The 13149-nt window shown below is 43.6% G+C and overlaps 1 protein-coding gene across 9 annotated transcripts in view; it reads right to left on the bottom strand.

The window, feature by feature from the left end:
• Positions 1 to 204: 204 nt before the first annotated feature.
• CFAP20DC (CFAP20 domain containing) overlaps positions 205 to 13149 on the bottom strand; it is a 269680-nt gene continuing 256735 nt past the window's right edge. For 4 of the 9 annotated variants that reach the window (XM_023547564.2, XM_023547567.2, XM_010589706.3 and 1 more), the window contains one exon: positions 212 to 1209. In XM_023547564.2, coding sequence (XP_023403332.1) covers positions 1097 to 1209 — 113 coding nt within the window. In that variant the 3' untranslated portion in view covers positions 212 to 1096. Of the gene's footprint in view, positions 1210 to 13149 lie in introns of all 9 variants that reach the window. The other 5 variants (XM_064274293.1, XM_023547565.2, XM_023547569.2 and 2 more) reach the window with 5 other exon arrangements.

The raw sequence follows: 13149 nt of genomic DNA, 5'->3' as shown, positions 1-13149 counted from the left end.
TTAAATGAAATTATTGCACTACCATTAAATCCAACTGCACAACAATAATTTTTCATTTCCAACAGTACTCTTCTTTATTAAAAAATTTTTATTAAATAACAAAATATGCCAACTAATATAAGCTCAATATTAATGTACTTGGCACACAATCTAAGGCCACCGATCTGAATGCAGGAAGCACGTAATTTTTTTCCTCTCAATGCAGCAAGCAGAGTTACACTCACCTAACCTTACAGACTAAGGGAAGCCTCTCAGATTTCTCTGGGTCAAGTCACAGAAGTGGTCAGACACCTGGGTGTGAGGTGTTCAAACGGGCGACTTCTTCTTAAATCCAACGAGCTAGATTAGGAATATATTATTAGAATTCGGAGATAATTGGTGGTGGTGATGGTGGGGGAACCTACACAGTGGTAAGGAGCTGAAGTGATTAACAATGTGGTGGTCACTGGCAAACTCTGGATGAGCTATAATGAAATGGAAATAATGGGTCCAGTGCCAGTGACATGTGACCATAAATTCTGACCAGTTCCCAATGCATCCCTCTTCTGTGAGTCTGAGTAGGTAAATATCATCCAGGAATATTCTGGTAAAGATAGTGAGGTGAAAAAAAAGAAGCAGTTGAAAAGGTATTCTTTGGACCATCAGGCTTTATTTTTAATACAAATATGTAATAAAATAAAAGGTACCCAAATATCTTTTAAACAACAATACTTTTTTTCTGTATATCAAGCCATCATTTACAGATTAACACTGCAAAAATTTGGAATTAATAACTCTTAATTCGCTTACATAAAATTATGTGAAATAAACAAAAATTACATGTAGGATGAGAACCAATTAATAAGAACCAATTCAAAGCCCTAAAATCTTGTCTTTGTATTAATTCCTTCACAGTTCCAAGATCACACACATCTACAAAAAGAATGTTGCTATCCTTAACATTGAAGATTATTTACAAAATAAATTCATTTCTCTCAGTTACTTTTGATTCCAAGGGTCAGCCCAACACACAAATCGTGGTGCCTCCATAACAGAATTTGAGCTGCTATACTGCTCCGACCGACTGAGGGGGTATTCTTTGCCATGGAAGGAGGGGTTACACCAACTCATAGTATTTCCCAGTCTGGGGATCAAAGTAACAGTTCAGACATGGGTCATATAGCAGAGTCAGCACTTCCTCGTCCTCTTCCACATTTGGCTCTTCTTCACCTGTGGGGGAGGAGAACCACAGACACATTAGCTGCCAGCTGGCCCAGAACTCCTGCAGCTGCCACACGAGGAGGGCAAAGAAGCAGGAATCACCATCTTCCCCGGAAGACTTGCTTTATTCAAGGAGAGCGTTTAGGTTGGAGTGGAGGAGCGCGGTGGACGCGATGAGCTCCATGTATGCAGTGTAAGATGGAGAAGAAACACCCAGAGATCACAGGGCCAGCTTTAGTATAATGGATGAAGGCAAGTGACTGTTGAGAACTGACAGGGAGGAGAAGCAAGAAAGGAGAGGCCAAGGGACTAAAGACTGTTGCTAATGAGGATCAATGCTGTTTAGAAATTTAAGATAATAAAGCAGAGAACATACATAGAAATCAAAATGCCAGGGAAACTGTAGTTTTATTAGTGGAAGGAAGGTCTGTCAGTTTGCTAGGAACAGAAGCCTGGCTTGAAGCTTTTTTCTTGTGACAGCCATTTTGATGGCTTAGGTCCCACTGCCTAAGTCATTGTCAAGGTTTAGTTGGTTTCTGACAAACTGGGCATGAAATGAAAATGAAAACGAAAAAAATTGGCTTACTTTTATGCACCCAGTGTGGTTCTAAGTGCTTTGGTATGCGATGCTGTCAGCAGTGAGTGAGTGCCATCTGCATCCTTCTGAAAGTCCCTGTCACAGAGTTCAGAGGCCAGGAAAGGCCATGGCGGAGGAGACCAGAGGAGGCTCAGGGAGAAGACGTGATTACAACAACAGTCATCTCTCTTCATTGCTGTTGTTAGTTGCCATCGAGTTAATTCCAACTCAGGGTAGCCCCATGTGTGCAGAGCAGAACTGCCCTACAGGGTTTTTAAGGCTATGGTCTTTCAGAAGCAGATAGCCAGGCTGTCTTCCAAGGCGCCTCTGGGTGAGCTTGAACCACTAGCCTCTTGGCTACTAGTTGAGTGCTTAACCATTTGCACCACTAGGGACTCCTGCTCTCTTCATTAAAACATCAGTACAGATTATTAAGGACGAACGAAAAACAAGCCACTGGGCTGCAAGATCACCAGGAGTCAGCTTAGAGGGGCTTGGATGGTGGGCATGGAACAGGGCTTGGCACATAATAAAACGGTAATATATATTGAATGTTTACAGAGAGGGTGAACAAAGGATTGTGAAACGAAGCTCACGATACTAAGTGTCACTGCCCAGAATAATGGAAGGTTAGGGTGGCGGTGGGATTCCATTTTACCCAGTCATAATCAGACCAAGCTGGCACAAGGACACTGTCAGGACATTGTCCAAGGGAGGAGGTCTGTAGTATAATATTTCACAAATGCTGTCTGGACACAGTTTTGGAGGCCCTGGCTAGAGGCCGGTCAGTTCCCTTCTTGAGCAGCTGATTACGTCTACTCTCTTACCACTCCCCTTATCGGGGTCTCACTGTCCTGGACCACTAGGCATCCACCCTAATCGCCCCGGAGCAGGTACTCAACAGCTAGGGACAGCCCCTATGCTCCGGAGTCTGCAGAATTATTCAAAATACCCAATACCCGGGAAGCCTGGAGACCTAGCTAGCCCCACCCCGCTTGCCATACATAAGCCCTCTCCTACCATTCCTGTCGCCAAGTGCAACTCTGAGTAGCCCTGCATCATGACATGCTATGAACACCAAGAGACTGTGAGTGTAACACATCTTTAAATCCTCCCAACCTCCCTCTCTTGATTCACCTTTAATCTTACCATGCTGCAGACATTTCTATTTTATCAAGTTAAAACAGGGTCCAAATGGGGAAGGTGAGGGCTTGAAACTGTACCACAGCCATTCCTCCGTCCGTCCTTCTTCTATCCACCCAGCAAATATTTAACATGATCCTTCTCTGCGCCGGGCACTGAGCTAGGTGTTGGTGACACAAATGATTATAACAAACAGACTCTGTTTGCAAGGAGTGTGCAGTGTAGGAGGGGAAACAGGCACAAAAATCCCTGAGTCTCTTGAGTGTAGTGCTAGCAGTCCTTAAAAAGTAGGGTTTAACAGAGGACCAATTACCTCTGCCTCACTTACTAATACCTGAATTGGCAGAGCCCCTGATGGTTTAGAAAGTACTTTCTCATGTAGTAGCTCATTTGACCCTCACAACCTTGTGGAATAGGCAGGAATTATCGTGGCCGTTTTACAGATAGGGGAACCAGGGTCTGCAAAGTTAAATAGCTCATCTGAGGTCACTTAATGAGTTAGAGGTAGAGCTGGGGACAAACTCAGGTTTCCAGACTCTCAGTTCAGTGTTCTTTCTACCATACCATGCTCTGGCATTGTTGTTAAGAAGGTGATAGAACACATCTGATTGGAATCTATTACGTGAAAGGAGTTTAAACCTTGGCAAGAGTAGCAAATTTTAACAGTGTCCTACATTTTAAAAAGTCAGGCTCAGAAACAAAAGAAATTTTATTTTTTATACCAAAAACTATTTGGCAAAAATAAGCGAGTCCACGGGGGAGGGCAGAAGCAAACAGTTCAACAAGCCCCAAAGGAACTGGGGTTATTAACTCAGGAAGAGACAAAGCTTGATGGAGGTAAAAGGAGCCCTTCTGGCTTCAAGTCTATGAAGGGTGGATGTCTGTGAGAAGTTTGGAAGATTCTGTGGGGATCCAGGGGGAAGCAATAGGATCAGCAGGTAGGAGTGATGGGGAACCAGATTTTGGCTCAGCACAAGAAGAATTTTCTAAGCATTAAAGCTAATCGGCAAACGAAACATAAAGTCTAGGGAGGGTGAAGCAGGGACTGGGACGGTCATTTGTAGGGAATTTTGTAGATGATTCCTGCGGTGTCTCTGATGAGTTTCTGTGACTCTTGGCCACAGTGGTTTATATCCTTGAAGTATGACAGAACTTTGCCAAAGACCACATGAATAGCGGTAGCTGACCTCAGCGCCCTGCACGGTTTCTAATTAAGAGCAGGAACGCAGAGAAAGAAGGCCGCCTTTCCTTTGTTTTCTTCTGTTGTGTTATGAGGAGTCCCCTGGGCCCTGTCTCCAGCCACCTTCTCCTCAAAGTAGGAGAGGCTGAGAATCCTTTTCAAGTGGTCTTTCCGTATTGAAGACGACCCACTCCTTTAGGTCGCTTCTGCGTATCAGGCATTTAAAGGAGTGAGTGCGTGGCCTTTACTTTCAGACATTCAGTCCATCCTCCCTTTAATATTTGGACTACTTCAGAGAACTGGACAAAGTCAGTATCAATAAGTATGTAGCGTGTGCCTGCTGTGTGACTGAGGTGGGCACAGTGACATGTGAATGTGACGAACATGCATGAAACAAAAGCAGCTACTGAAGGCCAAGGAAGAATTTAACAAGAGTTGCTACTGCACAATGGTTAGGAGCACCCACCGGCTCTGGAATCCAACAAACGTGCTCTTTTTCTACCCGAATGACCTGAGGCAGGTTGCAGGTTATTTTACCTCATTGGATCTTTGTTTCCTCCTCTATAAATGGGGAACACCAGTGCCTATTTCAAAGGGTTTGGTGGAAGATTAAATTAGATACTGGTAACATGTATGTATGGGGCCCTGGTGGTGCAGTGGTTAAGCATTTGGCTGCTAACCAAAAAGGTCAGCAGTTCGAATCCACCAGCTGCTCCTTGGAAACCCTACAAGGCAGTTCTACTCTGTCCTATAGGGTCATTATGAGTCTGAATTGATTCGAGGGCAGCAACTGGTAATATGCATCACACAGTGCACATAGTAGTTGCTCAACAGAAGACAACTATTATTATCAAGGATAATATCAATAATAAACACTGGGCTATAGATTATAACTTTTTTTTTTCAGGAACTCTGAACAGAAGTAGCAATAAAACTTGAAGTACGAAGAAAAGGCTTCATAGAGGCAGGCAGTAGTAAGACAGAGTAGTTAAATGTTTAGATAATGGAGTCAGACAGACCTGGGTCCAAAACCCAAATTCACCACTTTGCAGCTGTGAGACAGTTGGACAATTCACCTCTCTGAGCCTCAGTTTCCTCATATGTAAAGTAAGGATAATATCTATCATAGTACCCAAAAGGATTAATGGAGATATCACTCAGTACACTTTTGTGAGTATTCAATAAACGTTGCTGTTGTAATCATGACCATGGACGAGGACCTGAGAGCTGGCAGGAGAAGGGGAGAATTTGGAGGAACTAAAGGGGGAGTGAGGCACTGCCAGCAAAAGGCCCTCATGGGGGAGGTCAACAGAGAGGAGACCAGGGTTGATGAGAGTGAAGAGTCTGCTCTGCTGAGTGGATCAAGAGGGCTGGCCAATCTCAGGAAATGAGTTAGGTTGGTATTATACCATCAGGAATGAAGTTTAGACTCAATATACTAAGCAATAGGGAGCCAGTGAAGACTCTAGACCAGAAATCCAAGGAAGGATAGTTTGATGGGTAGATACAGAAGTGTATCTGGACTCAAAGCAGGTAGGAGAACTCTGTCAGAATTTAGGTATTGCCTGTTGAAGTTCCAGACCAGAGTCCTGACAGGAAGGATATTTAAGAAATTTATTCTCAAAGAAAAATCAACAGCTTCTGTTAAATGTCCAGAAAGGGATGAGGAAGAGGTTCAGTCAAAGGTTTCAAGGTTTGGCCTGGATAAGCAGGAAAATAATGGCAGAGCTGGGAGAAGGGAGCACTATCTTTCAGGCAGTGAATGCAGAAATGAGTTCATTTTGACCACATCAACTCTAAGGTGAAAATGGGACATGAAAATGCCTGTGCTGGTGAGTCAGACGGGGACATACAACTGGAATTTGGATGGGACGACAGGACTGAAAATAAAGATTTAGAAGCCCGATGTGTAAATTCTGTTTGAAGGCAGGAGAATGGATGGTGCTTAAGGATGAGTGTGGAGAGCCACAGAACTGAGCCTGGGGAATGCCCAAAGAAGCATATGGGGACAGAAGAGGAGTCATCCAGGAAAACATCCGAAATTCAGTGAAGTTACTTCCATTAGTCTAATGTGGTCGTTCTCAACCCGAGATGCACAGTAGAGTCACCTGGGGACCCACCCCATTACCCACCACCCACTGCCGTCGAGTGGATTCCGACTCATAGCGACCCTATACCAAAGGCTTCAAAATGCCATGAACAGGCCCCATTCCAAACCAACTGAATCCTAGACTCTAGAAACGAGACCCCTCCAGGTGGTTCTGTTATGCAGTCAGAGCTGAGAGCTACTCGTCCAAAAGATCAGCTGTTAACATGACCTAAGAGCAAACCAGAAAATTACACGATTTGGAAGAGTATGTGACAACTCACACTCTAGCTTAGGCTCATTTATCCCTTATTCTCTACCTGGAAACTCTATCCGTTGGATCTTTTTGTTACCAAAAGGAAAAAAAAAAGTGGATTAGCATCTAGCTAGTTTTATGTATGATGAATTCATCTTTAAATAAAGACATTTCTTAAATAGAAATCATGCATTTTTTAAAAAATAAAACTACTTTTTTCCATCAGCTATAATGTTAAAATCACCTATCGCTGAGGTAAACAACTATGAGTCACAGCTATCTTCGGTATCTGCCTTTCACTTTCTTTTTTCACTCCATCAAGACGTTGGGGGAAGCTCTGACATAAGGCTTGTATTGCACAGAACTGTTTAGTGCATTCTATAGCTGTACTTTCTAAAAAGGTAAAATTTTAAGTTGCTGCTATTAAATTAGAAAACTCAATACATTTTACAACTAGTCAGGAATCTTTCAAGATGAAAACAGCCATTGCAATGGGCCATGGGTCTTTATTACTCAACTGCAAAGGGATCGAGGTGGATCCAATTCATTAGTAGAGGTTTTGCTACATAATGCATACAAGCCGGAGCAATAACTGCTATATAAATGCGTTCGTTCTAACACGGATGGCTACAGAGCTGGAACCTAACGCACTACAATCACGAGGTCTAAGATAGGGTTTGTGGTTTTTAGTGCTGAAGCTTTAAACGGATGGATTATAAAATCCCACCAACAATGATATGTGTACAAAAATTGGGTGAGATTATGTATAATTTTACATTGAAATAGTGCTTTAAACATGCATAAAAGGTTTTGTTTTCATTGTAACTTAATTTTCAAAGCCTCCAACTTACATCATTTTGCCATTGTAATCCCTACGTGATGAAATTATAATATCATCAAGCAATTACCACTATGATGTCAAGCAATGGAAAATGTTTTGAAAGGTAATTACTGGGCATGGGTATGGGGTAATTTTTTCAATTATATTCTTGGATAGTGCAGAGTTTGTTTTTCCTCAAAATGCTAAATGGCTCTATTTACAGACCGGCTACAGAAGCTCTAAAAGGACAAATTAACAAATAAAATCATTTTCCGCTATGAGGCTAAGAACATCTGGACAAGGGTCCAAATTACACTTTTACTCTTCTCCACATAATAAGCCATTTGCAGTGAAGTAAAATTACTTCTCAGATAATAATCCATTTACAAACTTTCAGCCTGTTTCACTTTGAAACTAGCTAACAGCAGCAGCAATAACAGAAGAAAAACCCGTGGTGCCAGAAGAAACACAGCAAAATTGGCTGCCCTCTCCTCTGGTAAATAATCCCTCCAGTCCACCCTTAGAAAGTCAATTAATGTAACTGCTTAATTATCTATATTTAATGCACTTTAACTGTAGATAATAGGAAACCTATAAGCACAGGCTAAGTCATCGAGCTTGAAAATAAATGATGTGGGACCAGTTTATCAGGTTTAAAATCTCTGAATCAAGACGCTGTACTTGGTTTTCGATTTTCTGACGCTGCCAACTAGAATTTTTTTTTAAGCAGTTAATACATTTCCTCTCTCATAGATCTTGAGAAATGATTGACCGTATTTCTATGTGCGTACTAATACACTATCGTTTAAACAATTCAATGGTGAGGGATCACAATTCGGAGGAGCCAGCCTTAGGATCGATCAATAAAGATGACATTTTAGATAAGATTCTGCTGAGTGCCAGGCGCTTGCAGACTCTCCCACCAACATGTCTCACAGTGGGGCAAAATTAACTCGCACTAACATCTGGGAAAGCCCACAGTGAACTACTTAATTTTGGGTCTCACCAAATATGTGCCCTCAAATGGGAGAAAGACAAATGACCAACAATGACATAAAAAAGATGAAAAGATACTTTCTCCTACTAGAAAGCTATACTGTTCTTTGGAAGGCAAATAACATGTGATGATTATAGTTCAGGTGGGAAACAAGTACATTCCACATTTTCTAAAAATCCATGGCTATGTTTTACCTGGAGTCCCTGGGAGGTGCAAATGGCTAGTGTGCTTGGCTGCTAGCTGAAAGGTTGGAGGGTCAATCCACCCAGAGATGCTGCCAAACAAAGGCCTGGCGATCTACTTCTGAAAAGTCAGCCACCGAAAACCCTACGGAGCACAGTTCTACTCTTGACACACATGAGGCCGACATGAGTCAGAGTTGACTTGAAGGCAACTGTTTTTGTTTTAAATTTTACTTGGACAATGCCATTTAAAGTGACATGCTGAAGGATCTGGATGATTAATCAGGAATTACTGGTATTTCACCCTTTCCAGGTAGTCTCTACTTATACGTGTTCGGTGATTCAAATGTGTGCTTGGCCATGAAGGGAGGTTCCTTACCAGGCTGTGGTGCCAACACTGTAGCTACGGGAAGATGGATCTCAAGTTCCAGCTAGGGGGGCCAGAAACACACACTGGGCCAGGACCTTCTGGGATGCATGTGGGGGACAGTATGGTGGGGGGAGGGTGGTTCTGAAGTAGGGAAGCGAGCCTCAGATACCTGCGATGTGCTCATTTTTTATTTTGACCAGAGTGTTCACGCCCTGTATCCCTCAAAATTAATGCATCTCCTTACACTAGTGAGAGGGAAGTTTTCCTCCCTCCAAATCACTTCACTGCAGAAGAGAAGACACCCTCTGCACCCTGATATCTGCGTAAGAGGCAATAATCACCCCCTCCCTCAAAGCTTAATCAGAGACCAAAGGCAACTGGTTGCCTCGCAGGAAGAAGGGGCAGGAGCTCTGGGTTCAAGAATGCTGTAAACACTGCATCGTTTCATTAGCTCAGAGCTAAGATGAGGGCTCCACGGATCTATGGAGAGGACTATGAAGGTGTTCTTATCCAAAAAGTTCTAAGAAAGAGAACTTCCTAAATTCTCAGCCTAAAGCAGGCCGAACTACTTAGATAATTGCACTGGACATTTTGGTTGTGAATTTCTTATCACCCTAACTGGGAATTCTGTGGTCAGGTTACAGCACAGGGGTTCAGGGTATGAACTCCCCTGTCAGGTGGGCCTGGGTCAGTGTCCTGGTCCACACTCAGTGGGTTGGTGACCAGGCTAGCTCCTTAACTGCAGCTGCAAAACGAGGACATAATGACTGATGCCGAGGACTGCTGGGAGAAACCACCGTGAGGTAACGTGCAGAAAAACTCAGCACAGTACCGAGCACACAGCAGGTAGCTCATTAATGCTAGCCTCTATTATTACTCAGCACAGTCCCAGGCACAAAGTAGGTGGTTTATTAATGCTAGCTTCTGTTACTACTTTTCCATAACATCATCAATACAGCTTTTTGGGGAAAGTCCTTGGGTGGTGTAAACCGTTAAGTGCTGGGCTACTAAGAGAAAGATGGGCAGTTCAAACCTACACAGAGTTGCCTGGGAAGAAAATCCTGGCTATCTGCTTCCAAAGACCACATGTATGAAAACCCTATGGAGTGCAGCTCTACTCCGAAACACCTGGGTCACTATGAGTCAGAATCAACTTGAAGGTACCAACTTCTTTGCAAATATTTACAGGGTGTTCACTATTTCCCAGGCACCATGCTAAGCACTGTGGTGGTACCGTGGCTGTTTGATGAGGCAGAAGTCTGGTGAGATAACTAATAAAACTGCTTTTAGATGCAGGGAATTAAAACCCGCTGCCACTGATTGATTCCGACTCACAGTGACCCTGTAGGACAGAGCAGAACTGCCCCATAGGGTTTCCAAGGAGCGCCTGGTGGATTTGAACTGCCGACCTCTTATCTGCTGCACCACCAGGGCTCCAGTATTAAGTAAATGTTAAATCATGCTGTGGCAGTAAAGAGGAGGACCAGGAAAGGAATCCCCTGTGGAGTGAGAGCAGGCGGCCAGGTTCCCCTCCGCCGGTTACCTGCAACGAGCCACAGGTTTTCTGTATTTACAAGCAATTTGGATATTACATCTATAAAAAAACCACTCTACTGCCTATTTATGTCTCTTGGGAGATTAATCAATGTTCATAAAGGGATATCCTGTGTGGCTTTGCCATAAAAAGGGTAAAAGAATGTGATTTTTATAAGACACTGGCAACTCTAAAAACCCTCCTGGACGCCCTTCTTACTCAAAGTCTACATAAGGGCAAGAGGGAGCCACAGGCCTGAAGGGAGAGGCCACTCTTATTCCATTTTGCAGTTGGGAAGCATGGATAATTTAAGGGTCATATCTGCAAAGGAACATGTGCCAAAAAGAAATTGACAACTATTCTTCCTGCAAAGTACAATTCATTTTCAAAAGGTCAGTTTGGTAGTTTTCTTGAGTAAGTTCTGAAAATCTTGACTTCCCATTTTCACATTTCACATGAACTCCAGGAAAACGCATTTTTAGCAAGTGTTAAGGGCACCTGTACTCACGGTAATTGGAATCCCTCAGTATATTATGGCCCAGGAGAGACTGGGAGGAGCTGCCGTTTCTCTGGCCCAAGGGCATGGGTTGCATGGCTATGCACTTTGAGGTGGTATTTACCCACTTGAGACATTTTGGCCGATCAGAAACTGCGGCTGTGACACAAACTCCTTCTGCATAAAGGAGGGACAGGAACCTCCGACTCAAGGGCCAGAAATAGCTCATGCACTTACTTTTGTATGGCCTGCGGCAAGTTTCCTAGAATTATGAATTGGTCAGGCTGTCTCCGCCTGCTGTTAAAGTACAGCGATGCCTCCAGGGGCACAAATACAACCTGGCCTCTCCAGGTCGGGGAGGTTCAGGCACACTAACTCACCTCTCTCAGCTGCAGTACCCACCTCAGTAGGTGGTTGTGAGAATCAAACCGAAGTATGCATATGAAGGCCTGGAACAAAGGAGCCCAGGTGGTGAAGTGGTTAAGTGCTCAATTGAAAGTCGGCAGTTTGAACCCACCAGCTGCTCCTTGGGAGAAAGATGTGGTAATCTCCTCTGCCCTATACGGTCACTATGAGTTGGAATCGACTCAACAGAAACAGGTATGATTTTTTGGTCAGGCCTGGAATACAGGAAGATTCAGTGGATGTTAGCTATTACCATCTTTATCCTAGAAGTCTGAAGATAGGCATCCATCATGGATTGAATTGTGTCCTCCAAAATACGTGTCAACTTGGCTAGGCCATGATTCCCAGTGTTGTGTTATTGTCCACCATTTTGTCATCTGATATGATTTTCGTATGTGTTGTAAATCCTATCTCCATGATGTTAATGAAGCAGGATTAGAGGCAGTTATGTTAATGAGGTAGGACTCAATCTACAAGATTAGATCATGCCTTAAACCAATCTCTTTTGAGACATAAAAGAGAGGCAAGCAGAGAGACTGGGGGACCTCATACAATCAAGAAAGCAGCACCGGGAGCAGAGTGCATCCTTGGGACCTGAGGTTCCTGCACACAGAAGCTCCTAGACCAGGGGAAGATTGATGACAAGAACTGACAGAGAAAGGCTTCCCTAGAGCTGATGCCCTGAATTTGGACTTTTAGCCTACTAGACTGTGAGAGAATAAACTTCTGTTTGTTGAAGCCATCTATTTGTGGTATTTCTCCTCTAGCAGCACTAGATGACTAAGACAGCAACCAATCCATGGAAAGAGACACCTTTTTCCTGGGAGCCCACCCTCACAATTTAAGTTCTTGTCCCAGTGAAATGGTTCTGTGGAAAAGCACTGACATGGCAGAAGCCCAGGTCCTAATGCTAGCACCGGCTCTGCTTGGGCACCTGACCTTGGACAAGTCGTTTACCTCTTTAGGAAAATTGAAGGGGTTGGGCTGCATCTGCATTTTAAACTTGTTCTTCAGAGCCTAAGGCAGGGTTCTGGGACCCTAACTTCCCCTTTAACCACAGTAGTTCTGTTTTTATCTTTTATATATTGAGATACTGTATGAGATTTTCTTTGAAAAAGTTTTTATTGCTTATAGTTTATGAACCGTAGTTCATAAACTATAAGCAATTAAGCTTATAGTTAGTGGGGGAAGTTGAAAGTCAGATTTCAATGAATTACCCTATTCTTTTTTCAAGGTTGTTATAAAAAATGGAAACCCTGGTGGCATAGTGGTTAAGAACTACAGATGCTAACCAAAGGTCAACAGTTCAAATTCACCACGTGCTCCTTGGAAACCCTATGGGGCAGTTCTACTCTGTCCTATAGGGTTGCTAAAAGTTGGAATTGACTTGACAGCAACGAGTTTGGTTTGTTTTGGTTTTATAAAAAACGAATAGTAAAGAACATGGCATGCGCCCGCCCCTGCCCCCCCACTCCCCTGCCCCTCCCCCCCCCGGCCTGTCTTCCTTCTCATAAGATTTTAGACAGTATCAGCTATATGCCAGGAATTGCACTGGCCACTAGGGAGCCAGGAGGGCACAAACGAGCAAAGTCTCTGCTCTAGAGAACTCACTGAGGAAGAAAGACAATAAACAAGTAAACAAATCATGGTTTGCCAACCATGGAAAAGCCATGAAGAAGGGCAAAGTGAGAGAGAACAGAGGTGCAGGTGGCTGAGCTACTTAGATGAGACTGTCAGGGAAGGTCTTCTAGGAGATACAGATGCCCTAACCTGGAGGTTCTGTTTTCCAATGATCTTGTCCTTCACTCAGCTACTCACTGACACAGAGGTGCCCCAGATGTGGGCACCACCAGCAACTGGACCCCTCAGGAACTGTGGCCACCTGTCCTTTCTGACAAACATG

This window comes from Loxodonta africana, chromosome 22, assembly GCF_030014295.1.
Source record: "Loxodonta africana isolate mLoxAfr1 chromosome 22, mLoxAfr1.hap2, whole genome shotgun sequence".
NCBI lineage: Eukaryota > Metazoa > Chordata > Mammalia > Proboscidea > Elephantidae > Loxodonta > Loxodonta africana.
This window is presented reverse-complemented; position numbering and strand designations above follow the sequence as displayed.